At 28.2% G+C, this 20,000-nt stretch overlaps 1 protein-coding gene across 17 annotated transcripts in view; it reads left to right on the top strand.

The window, feature by feature from the left end:
• Window positions 1-20,000, top strand: part of LOC145256949 (transcription factor AP-2-epsilon-like) — a 275,670-nt gene that overhangs the window by 209,749 nt on the left and 45,921 nt on the right. Inside the window, exon 1 of one of the 17 annotated variants that reach the window (XM_080115627.1) lies at window positions 7,213-7,490. The exons of the other annotated variants lie outside the window; for them this stretch is intronic. Coding sequence (XP_079971753.1) covers window positions 7,452-7,490 — 39 coding nt within the window. The 5' untranslated portion in view covers window positions 7,213-7,451. Of the gene's footprint in view, window positions 1-7,212; window positions 7,491-20,000 lie in introns of those variants that run through there. 17 annotated transcript variants of the gene reach the window in all.

The raw sequence follows: 20,000 nt of genomic DNA, 5'->3' as shown, positions 1-20,000 counted from the left end.
AAACTCGCCATCACTGATTAAAGTCCATAAAGACCAATTATGCGTTTGTTACTTTGTATTTTTTTTATTTGTGCTCATGTAAGTTACATATATACATACGATGTAAAATATGAGATATGCCTTCCTTGGATTATTTTAATTAAATGCTCTTTATTGTATCTAAAATAGGTTCATAATTGTTCGAGTATACATGAATTTCATAACTATACCACTTTAAAAGAATTTTCCATTCACAAGAACATATTTATAATAACGTATTCGTATGTCTTGTGTTTCATGTAGATTTTTTCCTTTCGTAAAATTTCGTAAGATTTCTTTTAAGAGTATGAATTATCACCAAATTCTCCAAAGTGCATAATCTTAGGAACTGCTTTCATGAACTAATTATGAAACGATTATTCAAATCGTTATTCGGGAAATTAAATAGTTTTTTTTTTTCTCTCCGATTCATGCAGTAAGCATGCTTTGAAAGCGCAAATATATTCGCATAAGGTTCTTTTCTTTACAATGCTTCTTACTACACCTTCGATAGTTAGATAATATCCTCCTTGTCAATTTAAAGTACACACTCACACATACACACACATACACATACACACACATACACACACATACTAACACATACACAGATACAGACACATACATATATATATGTTTTTAATTTTTTTTTTACAAGTGTTTTAAATATGTTTAATTAACTAGTTGCTCTTATATATATATATATATATATATATATATATATATATATATATATATATATATATATATATATATACTAGACTACCCGTGATCCGTTGGGTCAGTATGTTATATTAGCTATGGAATTCATGTATGAGCGTGACACTTGTTACGTAAAGAAAATAGTTTTTTTGACATAACAGAAACATTTCTATGAAAGTATATTAAAAATGAAAAATCACGGACGGATCACTCAAACATAAAAAAAAAATCTCCCTATTCGTGTAAAGTTACCTATATTTCCGAATAATCGCTCAAAAATCGAAAAGTAAACATGACTTTCCTACGAATCGAACGCCGACGAAAGTCATTTAGCAGCAAAAACGCACATAAACCTACCGATGAGAAATATAAGAATGGAAAACCCATATTGGAATCCTTCAACCAAGTTATAGAAACTTAAAATCTAAAAAAAAAAACAAAATAATTAATAAAACCTGAAGCAAAAAAATGAAACCTAAATAAATAAAATAATATTGAAACAGATTAGTAAATGTGTCAACAAATTCACCGTTATCACACAACTATTTTGTATCTAGAAATGTAAACAAAAAATAAAAAAAGAATGAAGGAAGGAAAAGGGACGGATAGAGAGTAGTAGTAGTAATAGTAGTAGTAGTAGTAGTAGTAGTAGTAGTAGTAGTAGTCTTGGCTTTACTACAATTGTTCTTATGTTTGTCAACGGGTTAAAGTTGTTTAGTTGTAAGAAAATAGCGACAGTATAGTTGTAATAAAGAATAGTTGCAAAACACCCCCACTCTTCTCATGTAAAATTATAATTTCGAAATAATAACGTTAATATTTCAGTGCGCAGGTAAAAATCTGCAAAAGAAGCGATTAGTGTTTATTTGTTTACGTTGTTATGGGTTAATGTTTATGCGCGCATGCGCAACCGGATGTCGCAAACCGGAAAGTGGGTTACATCACTCGTTACAAGGTCATTTGAGTTTTATAATTATATATATATATATATATATATATATATATATATATATATATATATATATATAGGATCTATTGTTTATTCATTTATTTATTTTTATTAGGCATTTATACATAAGCTGTTCTTCCGTTTTACGACTCACCAATGTAACTAATTGTAGAAAGCGTATGTGCGTAAATTCAGTCGTACTTTTGACAATTACCATCGGTCGTCTGAGTCGGCTCTTTTCAACATGTTCACCACGTCTCAAACACTGGCTAACCAGGCACGGCCATCCATGACTGCTTCTTTTCTGAATGCAAGACATTCGCGGTTCCAGCCAGAGACCTTGTACAGGATATGGCACAGAATCAGTTCAACATCTTGATTTACTGTGCTGGGCCAAGTTTTGAGTTGGACGCTGCGACGTTTCCTCCAATCTGGTGCTTGTGTTGGATTGATGACTTCACGGATAAAGTCAGCTGCATGTTGTCGAAGAGCCTGACCGTATCAATGAAGGCGTTTGGCAAGGATAGATTTTTGAAGAGAGAGGATCTTGCAAAGAGCGCAAACTTTACTATTCAACATAAACTGTTGCCAGTAGACATGGCGGATGTGGCGTAGGCAGTGATGATCAAATATATGTCTATGCTCATGTATATGTATATATATATATGTGTGTGTGTGTGTGTGTGTGTGTGTGTGTGTGTGTGTGTGTGTGTGTGTAATAAATACTAAAAGTAACATCACAGCACTGAACTGCAGTTTTATGGATAGTCCGATCATTAGAACTGAATCGTCTTAACGTCTGAGCACAAAATGCAAATAGCTCGTAGTGGAGAAAAAAAAATAGAAAAAGGAACACAACAAATTGTAAAAAAAAAGAAATAGATTTTAATAAAGAACCCGTGTTTGTACTACCCCCCCCACACACACACTTTCTTCACAAAAAGAATTTACATTCTGGATAAGTTATCTTTAGGGATGGATGTGATAGTCAAAAGGGGCGGCTAATAAGGCTTATGCTTTAAAATAAGCTACATATTTTATCTGCTATGGTCATAAAGTGTTATTCTAAAGGTGTTCAGTCTTTGTGTGTGTCTTCTATTTTGGTTCAGTTCGATTATGATTTGGAGGAGATGATTTTCATGTTCGTATACTGTCTGGTTAAGTCGGCGTTTCCCGGGTTCTTATTTTTATAAATAGGTAGAATGCAAAAGAATAAAAGTAAAACAAAGCACTCTGCATACATTGTAATTTATTTTTTAAGTTCGTATGCGAGTAAAATTAGAACTCATACCCTTTGCTTCTAAGTACCGCATGCTAATCGATTCAGCTACCATAGTAAAATTTTGCTTAAATTAAGAACAGGTGGTATTTTTCTATGACGGTAACAGTAGGCATTTCTCTACTCCCATTATGTATGATTAACAAAATATTCTTAAACAGGATTATATACAAAAATCGCAGAAATCAGTTAAAATAAACATTTTAATGATAGATCAATATTTTTGTTTTATATGGTCGCCTAGTAGAAGTACCTAGCATTGCCGGACACTAGAAAAAGACTTCTAATAATTTATCTCTCTTTATCAGTCTCTCTATCTTTCTGTTTCCCCCTTCCTCCCATCGTCCCCCGTTCTCCTCTGCCAATCCCAGTCTTCTTCTCGACACACACACGCGCACAAAAACTTCCTTTTATATAGATTGCTCAAGGAATGAGTCAGACAAATTGAATGAACTCCTTGATAACTAATCTAAGTTACTTTTATTTAGCCAGTAGAAAATAAATTCCCTTACAGTAATTTTCGCTAATTTAAAGCTGAAATGAATATTTGTTTCTAAATTTCCGATATTATTCATCTCTAGCAATATTAAAAAAGAATGTATAACCTTTGTGGGTTTTGTTTTGTAGATTTGGACTTTTAACTACTTTTTAACAACTGCACTTTATATATTAGACTAATCTTATGTCCCCATGTAGCTTGCAGCGAAGAAAAGTGATTGATCAATAAAGCATGCGTGAAAAGTGATTTTATTACATAAATATGCATGCATAAATATGTCGGCATATATATATATATATATATATATATATATATATATATATATATATGTATGTATGTATGTATGTATGTATGTATATATATGTATGTATTATATGCCGACATGTTTTTTTAAGTTTCGAACAATGTTTTATCAGTAAAAAATAAATGTACAGCATATTTTCTATATATGGTGCCAAAGGAAGTTTCTGCACAATTAACACACACACACACACACACACACACACACACACATACATACATACATACATACATACATACACATGCATATATATATATCAATATATATATATATATATATATATATATATAAACAAAATTGTGTATAAAAGAATACATCTTGAAGACATATGGAAAAAGACAATGAAACTATTTTTTTTTTTCACGGGCATTATACTATTCAGTACATCATCACATGCTTAATATATACACATATGCATATACACACACATACGTGTGTGTATATGCATATGTGTATGTGTAGATGTACAAGTATTGTGCAGGTGTTTCCTGTTATACTCTGCATTTATTTTGTTTTGTTTCTTAAAAAAAAGTGTTGAAAAAAAAGTACCACGATGATGTTGTCATGCATTGTCACAGAAATTCGGTGCTGTACATTTTTACATGCTATGAAGAACTGCACGTCTGAATTGAAAATCTTTTAATCACCGAGAGAAGATTTATTTAAATCGTGTTAATAGATAATCTTATTTTTGTGATTAGCAAAATGAAATAGTTTCTATTATATATATTATTTATATTATTCTCTTTCTCTTCGATATATTGAATCCAACTGATATAAATCATTACTTGAACTTTAAATAATGGTGGCAAATTACATTCTTTCGTTTTCAAATTTTCGTTTTACATACCTTTAGATCAGTTTTTCCTGTCACTTCAAAACTACGATGCAGAACTGCACAAAATTGGCATGTTTTATTCTTCATAAGTTATCATTAGAGAGGGGGAAAACACAATCTACACCTAGACTGGAAGGGACCAACCGTTCCTGTGGAGGCTTTTTGTCAATCAAATTGCTGTAAATTCCATCAGCCTTTATCAGCGAGAACTCAATGCTAAACGGGTAGTACGAGAACTTTAAGTGTGTTTCATTTTTTTGAAAGAATCAGTGAGTATTGGTGTGATTGTTCGTCACTCTGATTCCAGGGAACATCCTCTTATTTTAGCACTGATTGATTACTGTTTATAACTCTTATCAAAACTCCTACTGAGTAAGAAACCTAATGATAATAATTTCTGTGGGTTAAAAACTATTGTGCAATATATCTTCAATTAAAGAAAAAAACGTGTTTGCAGACGCTAGAGATATAGGCTTCCATTTACTAGTGCATTTCGAAACTATTCTTTTCTAATTATTTCACGCATTAATATCGTTTGTCTGTTCTTATTGGATAAATGTTTCTAGCACTAATCCGTTTAATTAAAATCAGCCTCATTCTGAGATCAAACTTAGGTCAACTAATGTTAACTAAATTTTGACATCGTCATGCGTTTTTTTACGATATGGTAATCCGATTTTCTCTTTGAAGTCCTCATTTTTACAAGCATTATGTAATAGAACTGAATAATCAATTATAGTTATGATTATTCAATATTTTCTTTACATTTACATTTCTTATTCGAGTTCACCCAAGTACCAAGTTTAATTTTTGTGTTAACATTATTATCTCTGCGTACATTTTTACCCAATGATTATGAATGTGTGTATGGATACGCATATATATATATATATATATATTTGTGTGTGTGTAGTTGTGTGTGTATGTGTATGTGTGTGTATGTGTATGTATGTGTTTGTGTGACTTAATTTCAAATATTTGAACTAGAGTTACGCAAAACCATCCCTAATGCAACTGTTCTTATCTCCTCATTACTTTTTCTATTATTAACGGCTAGCACTTTTATGATTTCTTTCTGGGCATTGTATTCCAATCTGCAAAATAATCTTCAATGAAAACATCATAAACCGACGTGACGAAAAGTCAAGTAAAAGTCAAGAATGCCAACTTTTTGATTTGTTCGTCGCGTTGCTGATTCTATTTGTGTTCAGTTCTGTCTTAACGCTTCACATACATAAAACAATACCATGTGTCTCACATTCGTATTCAATTGCCGTCGAGTTATCATTCAACGAACACGATTTAAATAACATTAAGTATTAAAACATTTCGGATTTAATAACAATATTTGATCATTTTTGTACGGGCAAACATCTCGCCGAATTTTAAAGCATATATATTAAGCAAAACAACAATTTGGTAAAATGATTAGGATGCTCGCTAATGGACCGGGAAAGCGGGGTTCAATCCTCGGTCGAATCATTTCAAAGGATCAGAGAATGATATTTGATGCCATCTTGATAAATGTTCAGGCGAGGATCACGGATAAGGAGTAGCACCTACCCCTACTTCTTAATGTACTACAGAATGAAAAGGGAGCCTTCGGATCGCCCTTGGCTACAGTCGACGACATTAATGTTGCTTTTTATACAACTAAAATACGACTGCTAACATTGAATCAAAACTATAAAAACAAATTGTCTAAATTAAAACTAGGCCTTTTATGTTGAGATACATGACGGCTTAAGTTCGTCTAGTTTGATTTAACTACTACTACTACTACTACTACTACTACGACTACTATAGATTTGGCGCCAAGAAGCACGGCTACAAATAATACGATGACTTCTTATACTTCTACTCTATGTCAACTACAACTAATACATTAACAACTACTGTTCTGATTTTCCGGACGTGCAAAACTGCATTTGATCTTTTCCTCCCAATATTCTCTTACCGCTACTCTTCATCGCGCATAATTATCTTTTGCCCGGATCACATTCACTCAACTCGTGAGTAGCAGTAGAACTACCAAACAAGCTGCTTAACCAACTTGTGTCTTGTGCGCCTTGACGTCAAATTATCTGAATTATTTACACTGCTAGCAGAGTCTGTATTTCTTGGTCAACATCTGGACTTGATTTCCACATATACTTTGGATACTTTCGGATTATACTCAAATGTCAATTCAACTGTAGTTAACGGGGCTTTCGCAACACGATGTATATGTCGTGTGCGAGAGATTGAATTACTAAAACTTCAGGGATCATCAAACATTCGGCTGGATTAGATTTCAGATTTAGGTGATAAATAATTTGTGTACATAACGTCTTTTCATATTTCTCGATATTTTTTGAGAAATTCACGCTTATTTTCCAATATTTTTTAATGAGAAAATTATTTTGTAATTACTCTACACCACCAATGAAACGTTGACTGGTGTAACATTCTAAAGGCAGTAAATACAAGAATTCAAACTACCATTTAAAAAAGAATATTTTTTTACAAATATATTGATATATTATTATTATTATTATTATTATTATTATTATTATTATTGTTATTGTTATTATTATTATTATTATTATTATTAATAATAACAATAATAATAATAATAATAATAATAATAATAATAATAATAATAATAATAATGTGGCTATACCTAATTGCTTTGACGCAATATTATCGATAGATCAACCATTCGCAATATCATTTTACTGTGTCTGTAGATCGGATTAAAATGTCAGATCGGAAATCTACAACTATCCACACAAACCGAATACACACATTCTTCCGACAACCGCGTTCATTATCAAACGGTGCTGGCACGGAACCGAACCATTGGATTTTTACTGCTCCAAATCAATGGGTGAATACGCCGATGCAAATTTCTATATTAATCAGGTAAGAATTATGTAATGTTTTCATGTACTGAATACATAGATCGATGATTTTATAACGCGATCTATTCTTATTTGATTCTAAGTCACTACACCGTGACGTTGCAAGTTCAAAATATGTAAATTTGATAACTGGTAGATTAAATAAACGTTTCACTTCGAAATTCCCGATAAATTCCCGAACTTGTTATAAAGATTTCCGAAGGTTAATTAAAAAATTTTCAAGTTGGAAAAATGTATTTGAAAAATGGCGGAGGTGGATTAAACCAAAATGAGAATAGTAGTCCGTATAATCCAAATAACGAAAATGTAAACTAAAGTGTTAGTTTTTGATAGCTACATTATTAGTAATAGCAGTTTTCCTATTTAAAGCATCACTTTTTAATGTATGTGTGTGTTAATATTTGCGTTCATTTATAAGCATAGCTACGCACATGTGTTGTCAGTGTATATAATAATAATGATAACAATAACAATAATGATTACAATGACAATAATAATAATAATAATAATAATAACAATCATAATAATGATAATAACAACAATGATAATAAGAACAATAATAATAACAGTATTAATGACAATAACAACAACAATAATAATAAAATAAAAATAATCAAAATTACTGTTATTATCATTATTATTATTGTTATTGTTATTAAACAATAGCAATAATGATAACAATAACAGTAATAATAACAATAATAAAAGAATAATAAAAGCAATATTAATAATAAAAGCAATAATAATAATAACAATAATAATAATAATGATAATAATAAAAGCAATAATAATAACAATAATAACAATAATAAAATAATAATAATAACAGCAATAATAATAATAACAACAACAAACATAATAAAAATAATAATAATAATAATAATAATAAAAGCAATAATAACAATAATAACAATAATAAAACCAATAATAATAATAAAAGCAATAATAATAAAAGCAATAATAATAATAATAACAATAATAATAATAATAAAAGCAATAATAATAATAATAACAACAATAAACATAATAAAAATAATAATAATAAAAGCAATAATAATAAAAGCAATAATAATAATAATAATAATAATAACAATAATAATAATAACAATAATAATAATAAAAGCAATAATAATAATAACAACAATAAACATAATAAAAATAATAATAATAAAAGCAATAATAACAATAATAACAATAATAAAACCAATAATAATAATAAAAGCAATAATAATAAAAGCAATAATAATAATAATAACAATAATAATAATAATAACAATAATAATAATAAAAGCAATAATAATGATAACAATAAAAAAATAATAATAATAATAAAAGCAATAATAATAATAACAATAAAAAAATAATAATAATAATAAAAGCAATAATAATAATAATAACAATAAAAAATAATAATAATAAAAGCAATAATAATAATAATAATAATAACATTAATAATAAAAGCAATAATAATAAAAATATGATAATAAAAGCAATAATAATAATAACAATAATAACATTAATAATAAAAGCAATAATAATAAAAATATGATAATAAAAGCAATAACAATAATAAAATAATAATAATAAAATAATAATAATAAAACAATTATAATAATAATAATAAAAAGCAATAATAATAATAATAATAAAAGCAGTAATGATAATGATTATACTAATATTAATACAATTAATAATAATAATAATAAAAGAAATAATAATAATAACAATAATAATAATAATGATAATAATAATTATATAAGCAATAATAATAATAACAATAATAATAAAAGCAATAATAATAATAATAATAATAATAATAATAATAATAATAATAATAATAATAATAATAATAATAATGTTTTTATTTGGTGATATTATATTAAATTAATTACTTATGATTTATATTACACAAATCTTGATTTTTAATTATTTGTTTCATTTAAACACTCTTGTGCTACTAACCTAAATATTGTAATCGAAACAACAATTAATACAAATGATTTCTGATACAATGTCAAATTATGTTATACACGCGGCAAGTATTGATATTGGTTTATTTACATGATTCCGAAAATCAATTTTATGTCGTAGAAATAATGAATGAAAATGCTTATACATAAAAAAATATATATAACTATATTATTTAATATGCTGAAGAATATCACATTATTTTTAGCAGATTATTGAAACAATATTAGACAATGACATGTTGTTGTGATAAAAGAAAAAAGTTCCATTTTTCTTTTTAATCTTTTATTGGTTCAACTGAAACAACCTAAAACATTCGAATCAATCCATTTTGAGAGATGGATTTCTGCGGATTTTTTTTACCTTAAAAATCATGGTTCAGTTCTGTAAACTGTATTTAGATTACAAGACTTTCTTATTCTTGTGCTCTATTTTTCTTCCTATTCTAAATGATACGGTTGATTTAGAAAGTCAGTCCTTCTTCACAAATATGAGTTTGGATGTTCGAGAATTCTATTTTTTTATCTAATGCGAAAGTTTTCCCCCCCACACATATCTTAGCTATATTAACATTCTCTCATTTAATTCTATGACACAATGTAATATTTTGAAATATTGTATATATAGTAATCTGCAAACAAAAACAGTGATATTTCTAATAAATTTATATTCTAGAATGTACACTTCTCGTTTGTATTGTCATATTTTCTTATATGTGCACGCAGTAGTTTTGTCGATAGTAAGATTATGATAAGTATTTATAAAAATAAGTTTTTCTAATATTAATTAAAGCAATTTAATGGAATAAATAGCATAACAATTTAAAACTTTCTAAGAATTTCCGTTTCATTATTTTTCAAAGTAGATAATTTGCATAAACTTTCCGGTTTAATACTTACGACATTAGTAAAACGTCTGATGATGCTGAGGACAGATACTACACTTTGATCTAAGAAACAATATCGCGAAACAATAAAAATATGTTTTTATAACTAGTAATTTATACATGAAAAAAATCTATTATTTTTAAATTAAGGTGGTTAGCGTAGTATCGTTTAATAATCATAAACTCGTCTCCCCCTCCCTAGGTAGTGAAAGCCTCCCAGATATTTTTAGGGGAAGAGGGTAACTTAGTACATGTTACTTTGTTATGAAAACAATACTCGAATGCATTGCCGTCTCATTTTCTGAGAGAGTCCTCCCGGTTATGACCTTTTCTTTTGTCGAGGGAGAAAGGAAGCATTTATTCTGTTCTCATTGCACCATAGTCCCAGGCTTTACTTCCTCCTTTTTGCGAGGGGGGGGGTATCTGGTCTGTTTCCATCATCCTAGGCATTAACTCCTGCTTTAGTGGGGGAGAGGGGTGAGGTTTGTCATAGTACCATCCTCTCCGTCATTTGTTCGTTTTGGGGGATCAGTGTACTCTATGATCATTCACTAGAATACCGTCTTTTCAGCAAAAATATACGAGTGAAAAGAACATAGTTTTGCTAGTAATGTTCTATTTAAAAAGTATATCTTATAACTAATTTTACGTAGAATTAGATTTTAATAAATTTTACTTTCATAAAATAATTTCCTAACATACAAATATTTGCATTTGCATATGCATAAATCATGTGTGTGTGTGTGTGTGTGTGTGTGTGTGCGCGCGCGCTAGCAGGGAGACTTGACGTCGCCCGGGATTGAATGTTTCACGCTCCCAAATTTATTTTGTCATCGAAATAGATGAAATCGTCCATTTTTCAATTCGATCGATTGTCTGATCTATTGCTGTGCACCGGGAGGAAACTTCACATGTCTCCACAATACATGGCAGTCTACATTGCACTGTAGAGAAATAAAATTATGTTTATATATAATGGTTTGAATTAAAGTATTCAATTAAATTAAATTGAATTAAAGCAAGTCAAGTATCATAGTTCAGTTCTGCTCTAAACAGAAACATTCAGTTCGAATGCGCGCTTGTTATATCAAAAAAACCTACTTTCGGCTTGTGTGTTAATAAAAATTCTTAAATGCACTTTTTTAACGTTGGACAAAATCATGTGATCTTTCTTTTATCGGATTTTTTCGATTATTGATACTTATCAACGATATTCCGATACAAAACTATCTACGAACATTGCTAGATACATAAAAATATATTTGTGTGAAATTTCATAAAAATTGGTCCAGCCGGTTCGGAGTCTATAGTGAACGAACGCACACACACACACTTTCTTTTTATGTAATAGTAGATAGATATATAGATAGATATATAGATAGATATATGCATAAATTACCGTAATATGTAAATAGGAAAAAAGTTTATTTTTTAAATCACGAAAAGTCTTTTTATGAAGGCAAAATATTCATATGGCAATATGTAAATATATGCGTGTCTATTGTATCTATAATAACTAATTAAAAGGAGTTATCTTAACATAATACTATTTAATGTATATATATATATATATATATATATATATATATATATATATATATATATATATATATATATATATATATATATATACCAAGTTAAAGGTATTCAGGAGATAAAACTTATGAATCAAAACGGTTATTAAGAGTGTTCAAAAAAGGAGCAAAATAAAATATTTTATTTATATAGACAGATATTACATAGTCGCTCTACACTGAACATGCTAATGTTTCGGACAAATTGGTTTGCAAAAAACCGAAAGTCATCGTCAGGCGGTGTAAAAATCGTTATTTTACACCGCCTGACGAGTGACTTTTGGTTTTTTGCAAACCAATTTGTCCGAAACATTAGCATGTTCAGTGTAGAGCGACTATGTAATATCTGTCTATATAAATAAAATATTTTATATATGCGTGTGTGTGTGTGCGTGAGTGTACGTGGTACGTATGTATATACGTATGGACATATATATGTATATATATGTATATGTATGTATGTATGTATATATTGTGATAGATAGATCGTATGTATGTCTTTATTATATGCGTTTGTATATATGTATTTTCTGGAAAGTGACGATTTTATATCTATATAGGTATAATAGCATGTACAATTTCATACGATACATAATATGAATGATATCCATTTACCTAACTACACTTCGTTATTATTATAAAAGTTAACTTTTCTTTTAAAATACTTATCAGTTTTTTTTTTGTTTTGTTTTTTGTTTATTTTTGAAAACCATTTATAGTTATGTTTCCCAGTACGCAATTCATCTTTTTTTATTTTCATGTGTTTATGTCTAATTTAATTGAGTCGAAACCATTTGCCATTTTTATTCAGTTTCAATTCAGTAAATTTCTTCTTTTTTTTTTCTGTTTCTCCAGTTTTTTTGTTTTCTTTTTTTTTTATTCTGATATATTTTTATTTCGTCCATTTTTATTAATTTTCTTATTCATCACAATATTTTTTCTCTCTTTTTATATATGTATATCATGGAAATGAAAAGCAGTTTTTCGTCTTCTTATTAAAGCTATTAGTTGTCTGAGATGAAGTTTAGCGCTATTTACAAACAAACAAAAAAAGCACGCCACTCACCGTCGTCGGGATAATCGTCGCAGTAATGAGATATTGACGTTTGAACTTTGTCTTCTACGTTTATGGCTTCGTTCTCCGCCGTGCGTGATTACTTTGCATCCTATATTTGGGATTTCTATTCAATTTATCATTTTTATTTCATATTACTTAAAAGGGAAGGGGAATAAAAAAAATTGTAACATTATGCATTTGTACGTAGGCGCGTGTGTATGTCTGCGAATACTATTTACAAAGTTAGGTTTGTTTAAATATGACGAGCTTATATAGAGCAACATCATAAAAACTGCGTTTAAAATTATTAGAAATACGTAACTTATTACAAATGTGAAGACATGGTTTATTCTATAAAACAAGTTTCTTAACATATACATTATTTCAGTTGGGCAATAGACCATTTTAAAATATAGTATATCTCCTTTTTGATCTCTTCATCGTACTGGATTCCAGAATGAGAATACATCTAGTTACGTGGAGTATATATATATATATATATATATATATATATATATATATATATATATATATATATATATATATATATATATATATCAGTGTGTGTGTATATATACACTCTACTAGTTTATATGTATGTATATATATATATGTATTTATATATATAACAGTGTGAGTATATATATATATATATACACACACTACTAGTGTATATATATATACTCTACTAGTGTGTGTATATATATATTGATGGAGTATATATATATATGTATATATATATACATATAAATATATGTGTGTGTGTATACATGCATGTATATGTATATATATGCATAGATATATACTCTACCAGGCGTGTATATATACTCTCTACCAATGAATATATATATATATATATATATATATATATATATATATATATATATATACATATATATATAACACATATACATATATATATTTCATATACGCATGTATATGCATAGGTATATATATATATATATATATGTGTGTACATAGATATATATGTATATATTCATAAATTTCTATCTATCTATATATATATATATACACGTATATATGTGTGTATATATTTATATATGCATATATATGCTCATACATATGTATATATATTAAATATACGCTTACATTTATTTGTATATGTATATATATAAATATATATTTATATGTATATACACATACTCACACATGTTCACCTATATATATGTATGTGTGTGTGTTTGTGGATGTATATATATTGATGTTCATAAAGCGTGTAATTGACGTAAATGCCGATTTCGAATCTTAACGAATCTGTTGTATTCAATTGCACACTAATGAACTCGCTTGGGTAAATAAACAACTTGTGTTCAAATGAATGCATCTAATCTATTTTTACAGTATATATATATATATATATATATATATATATATATATATATATATATATAGTCAGTGTTATAATTTTAAACCGCTGAAACCGATATAATATGCATATATGTGTGTATGTTTATACGGATACCTTCACTATTCGAAACGGTGTTAACTTTGTAGTATCTGGAAATTCCCTCCAATATGATACATAAATACCTGCTCAATGTATTGATTGTTTGGCAATCACAACAAACACATGTACCCGTAGATGAATACTGCATTGTTATTACTGAGTTACAAAAAAGTTTACAATTTTGCCTATAAGTTTTATGTTGTCTAATGTACTTTATATATCATTAAAATAGCAATTGAAATTCTATTGGAATATCGATTTCGCCCGTAAGTTTTTCAAGATCTTTACTAGGGAATGCTTATACAAATTTGGACAAAAAATAAAGCAATTTACTATTATTCATCTTACATCCGGATATCCAAATTACATATTTGTGTTAAAATTTTAATACGCAAAGTCAAAATGTGTGTATTTGACCATACTAATTCCCTATCCACGTTCATCTAACCATTCTAAATTCTTTATATTTATGATGTATCAGTTTAGTCATTGTAATTACAACATTTCATTTAAACTTGATACTATAATGATGAATTCAGTACAAGAAAAAAGCTTATTAACAAATTCTAATGAATCTGAGATGGAAAGTTTCACATTTGCAAAACGTATCACACTTTTTAGCGATAAAAACAAAGTACCATTGTTATATAGTTCAGTTCGTCCCAAATTTTTTCGATTCGTTCAACTGAAACATGTTGTGTATAATAAGGTTTAGTGGCATTACTATACCATATTGTATGTACAATATTTATTTTCATAGATTTGCTGTTGAAGTGATATTATCGGAGTAAAACGTATGAATAATTTAAATGCAGGATCAACACACGAACTTTTTACTATGTAAAGTTGTTATACTTCTCATTCCAAGGCTTATGGGTTTCTTATTTAAATCTTTATAAATACAGGTGAAATGAAATCATTTCATTCTTCCTTCTAATTGATTTTGCAAAATAATATTGATACATATGTTTCAACGTACTGTTCAAAAATAGGAATTACGACAGGAATTGGATCATATATGTTTCTTTGAAACAGTAACACGCGCATTAACAATATATAGTTTCTTTTAAAAATGTGTTTATGAAATTACATTAATTCACTAGATATTCGCACAATCTGATCTAATATGTGCTTGAATCGACATTGGCTGAATCGCTGCAGTTTCATTGCTTGGTCAGGTGTCTCTGGTTATATGAGGAAATGTATCTTTTTTTGTCTCTATCATGCTTTCACATATATATATATATATATATATATATATATATATATATATATATATATATATATATATATATCATTTAAGAATGTCCTTTTCGCATTAATATGAAACTATTAATTGAATCTTGTTTAATATTAATGAAAATCTAATAAGAAATTCAATGTATGTCTTTTTTCTTGACAATTAAAACTAATATGACATCAAATAAATGAAACTGCATACGCTCTCATAAAACGAGGAACCCCACTTTAGTTCTATTAGTACTTATTTCAAGATAACTTGACTCTGCAAATGATTCAAAGACAAAATATGACGAAGATATGTTTACAAAACTGGCATTTTTTTGTTATGTTTTATTTATTTTATTTTTTTTTTTACTAAATCTAGTAACACACAAATATTAATCAATTAATTAATCGAAAATTGCCAATGAATAATGCTTTGATTAAAAACTTGTATTGATTCTTTTTATCTCTTGAAAAAATCAGCTATTTTTAATCATTAACATAATTTTTTTTAATAGAACGCTTAACTGGTTAACATGTTTTACTCATTCGTTTTTAATATATTACGCCCTTTTTAGTCTACTTTTCATGTCCGTTTTTACTTGATAAAAATATAGTTTTAATCTTATTAACAAATATATTAATGAATTACCTAAATACCATATGTTATTATTTTGGATTAAACTGATATTCTAAAAAGAAGATAGTAAATAATTATAGCGAGTTATTCAAGTTATCATATATTTATAATTAACTATATATTAGAAAAACTTTTCAATCCTAATTCTTAACACTATTTGATGTATTGCTGTTTAATTAGCAACGGAACAACGAACTTCTGAAAGTTGAAGCATTACGTCATCAGGTCATATCTCCCCAACCAACGCTATTTTTATTTATTTGAATTAAATAGATATCATGATATCGATTATTCATAAAAAGAAATAAAGAGGGGTGGGAATCAGTTTTAACACTTTTGGAAATCATCATTGTAAATGTGTATTTTTATTTCATTTTTATTAGCATTGTATATCAGATTTATCAATTATTCTATGAAATTCATTTATAGAAAATATATAATTATATAATCATATATGTATGTATGTATGTATGTATGTATGTATGTATGTATGTATGTATGTATGTATGCATGTATGCATGCACATATATGTATATGTATGTATGTATGTATATATATATATTTATATATATATATATATATATATATATATGTTAACAATTTGTTTCTTAAATAAATAAACAGTGAATTTATAAATGAACAGTTTACGACTTCTGTTCGCTCGAACACTCTAAATTGTATTCGCCCGAATTCGGCATTTGATAGCTTTCCCTTCATCCTCGTGGCAATTGTTTGGTGGCCCTTCGTAAATTGAGCAAAAGATGACATCGTGGCTTGATTCGAATCTCATAACCGGCAGGAATTATCACCACTACACTGATGACTGCATTAGCATGAAACACTAGTGTCTGTAGGCATAAAAATAATCATTGTTTAGTAATATAAATAATATTATATATATAATAGTCATATATATATATATATGAGTGTGTGATGATACATACACACACACACACACACACATATATATATATATATATATATATATATATATATATATATATATATATATATATATATATATATATATATATGATCCCAAATAAAAATCAGTGCGGTAGCAGTGTCAGAAATCACCATTAAAAATGCGTGATAAAAACTTGAATAATTAGCCTTACTATATTTCGAAGCTTATAACTACTTGAAAAATGTAATTTAAACCCTTTTTTTTTCAATAAAAGGAGCAAATACCAATTTTTAAAATAATAACAAAATATGCAGTATTTGTTTTTTAAATCGGTTTTCTTTAAAAAAGATTTCAAGGAAATCAACGAATTTTAACTTACTTCGAATATAATAGATATATATAAATTCCAAACAATCACTTACCTATAAAAGATACTAACCAATGGGTACTTCCATTCTTCATTGTTAAAAATTTATTCATATTTATATTTTATACTCCATGTACTTTTTAAATAAAATAATTTTTTAAGCAAGGATTAAAAAAATACCACGATATCAGATGGTCACAACTAGAAGAAAGGGGAGACAAACGCCTCCCTTTCTTCCAATTGAGAACTTCGGTGGCCTGTAAGCGCCAGAATTCATCTCCCCTTTCTATTTCTAGCATGTGTTTGCTGTAAACAAAAGTTAGCTATGGGCCACCGTAGGTGAAAATTGATCACATCTCACTTATCAGTTTTTGCCGTTTAAAAGAATTTCACTCGACCAAATTTCCATTATTTTTATTCTCTTAACGAAATACATGAGTTTTTGATTTAATATATTTTATTTCTTCTTTATGGGGTGATTTTTTAATCTAAAAAAAACATTGAATGAAACAGAAAAAATTGTTCTAGGTATTCAATCTTTTCAGAACAAAATTTAAAAAATGTGAGGTTTCACTTTAAAAAAATGAACGTGGTTTAAAAAAACAAGGTTTTAAACTTTTGACTTTACAGGTAAATTTGCACAAAACTACTCTTTTTTGTTGTTTTAAATTAGATTATTTTATTTATTGATCTTTTATCTTCAATCTGTGATATATAAATCTGAGGTGAGAAAATTAATTATTTTCATTTTAATAGACATTTCAAAATGGGGAGATTTAAAAAAAATAAACGTTTGTCTAGAATATTATATTCGGCTAATTGGAAAGAGCATAAAATTTCACATTAAATCTGCAAATATTGTAAAAATTGAACCAATAGAAAAATTCTGATAGATTTTTAAATTGAAAAAAATTGAAAAAAATTTAACTCGTAAAATTCAATTCATTTTATTACGTAGAAAAATGGCTGCATGAGCGCGCAGGTACTTTGTAGACACTGTTTTTTTTTTAATAAAAAATATCATTTCTATTATTTTTCATAAAAATTTAATAGTTTATTTTGATAGTATATTCCAGAATGAAATTAAAGAAACCACTTTAAAAAGAGAAATTACGAGTTTTGTATATTTTATTCGCAGTTTTGTGTTAAGGGTGTCAAAAATTTCCCCAAAATTCTGAGACACCTATTTATATTCGTTTACCGTGGTTAGAGTCAGTAAGTGCCAACCAAATCAGTTCAACAGTGGAAAGATGCTATTTGCTTCAAATGTACGTGTTGTGTTCTTTACGAAACCGTTAATGATATTCCAAAGACGTTCTAACTTCCCACCATAATAATAATGTAATTTATAAATTTAAATGTAGCTTCAGTGCTGTTTACGTGGGTCGGACGACGTTGAGACTTGATAGTAGAGTCCAACAGCACGTACCTAGCAAAATCAGGAATGAGACTTACCTACGAAGAGACGTTTTTATTAACACATCCGTATCTTCTATATCTTAATATTTGCTTAAAAACCCGGTATGTGCCACGAACTTTAGCACTGACGCATTTACTATCCTGAGTCATGCTCATTCGATCTATCATCTGAATATCTTGGAGACTATTCACGTTCGCTTGAAGAAGCATTCTATCTGCAAGCAGAGGGAATGTCTCCTAGGTTTGAACGTGATCAGTTTCTAGGTGATATCATACGTATCGTTATTTTAGACATATAGTGTCTTTTTGCTATTTTTAACGTATCGTCTCCCATTTTATTTTAAACATATCGTCTCCCATTTCATTCGATTTTATTAATAAAGGAAATCGCTCGAGCCAGTTTACGAAATAGGAGGACGAAACCGGTCAGCTGGCCTCCGTCGTTAATTTTTTTTCTTTTTCATTCCCCATTTTAAATCATTACATCAAAACGGGTCTTCCTGTCATGGTTGCAATAATAAAATTTTGTACCCCACATAAATTATGATGTATGTGTGTGTGTGCGTGTGTGTGTGTACGTGTGTGTGTGTAAATTATGTGTAGTTAGGCAGAATTTTATCATGTAAAAAAATCTTCTTAATGATAACAGAGAGCTTTTTAATTATACTTTTTTATTTTTGCGATTTTTCTCATTTTCTTTGTGTAAAAATCAAAAATTTTAATGCGTGTCCCATGTGTACTATGAACGTTTTCGCCCAATTACGTGGGCATCTTCAGGTAGGAGTTAAATGGTTTGTTATGGAAATACTGGCGAGGCAGAAGATTAAACGTAGCAGTCAGTGGTCGGTATTCATAGCCCCCTTGGTGCCCAAGTATTTAGGCCACTAGCGAACGAAATCTTAGGTCAGTAATAAGACCGCATAGAAGAAGCGGGGTGGTGGCTACGACAGGTATTTTAAAATGTTTTGGCTTGTTTGAAGTGCTACGTGATCAAATGGCTG

Source organism: Euprymna scolopes, chromosome 3, assembly GCF_053919585.1.
Source record: "Euprymna scolopes isolate OS-2025 chromosome 3, ASM5391958v1, whole genome shotgun sequence".
NCBI classification, from domain to species: Eukaryota; Metazoa; Mollusca; class Cephalopoda; order Sepiida; family Sepiolidae; genus Euprymna; species Euprymna scolopes.
The sequence above is the reverse complement of the archived record's forward strand: the minus strand, read 5'-3'. Positions and strand labels throughout refer to the sequence as shown.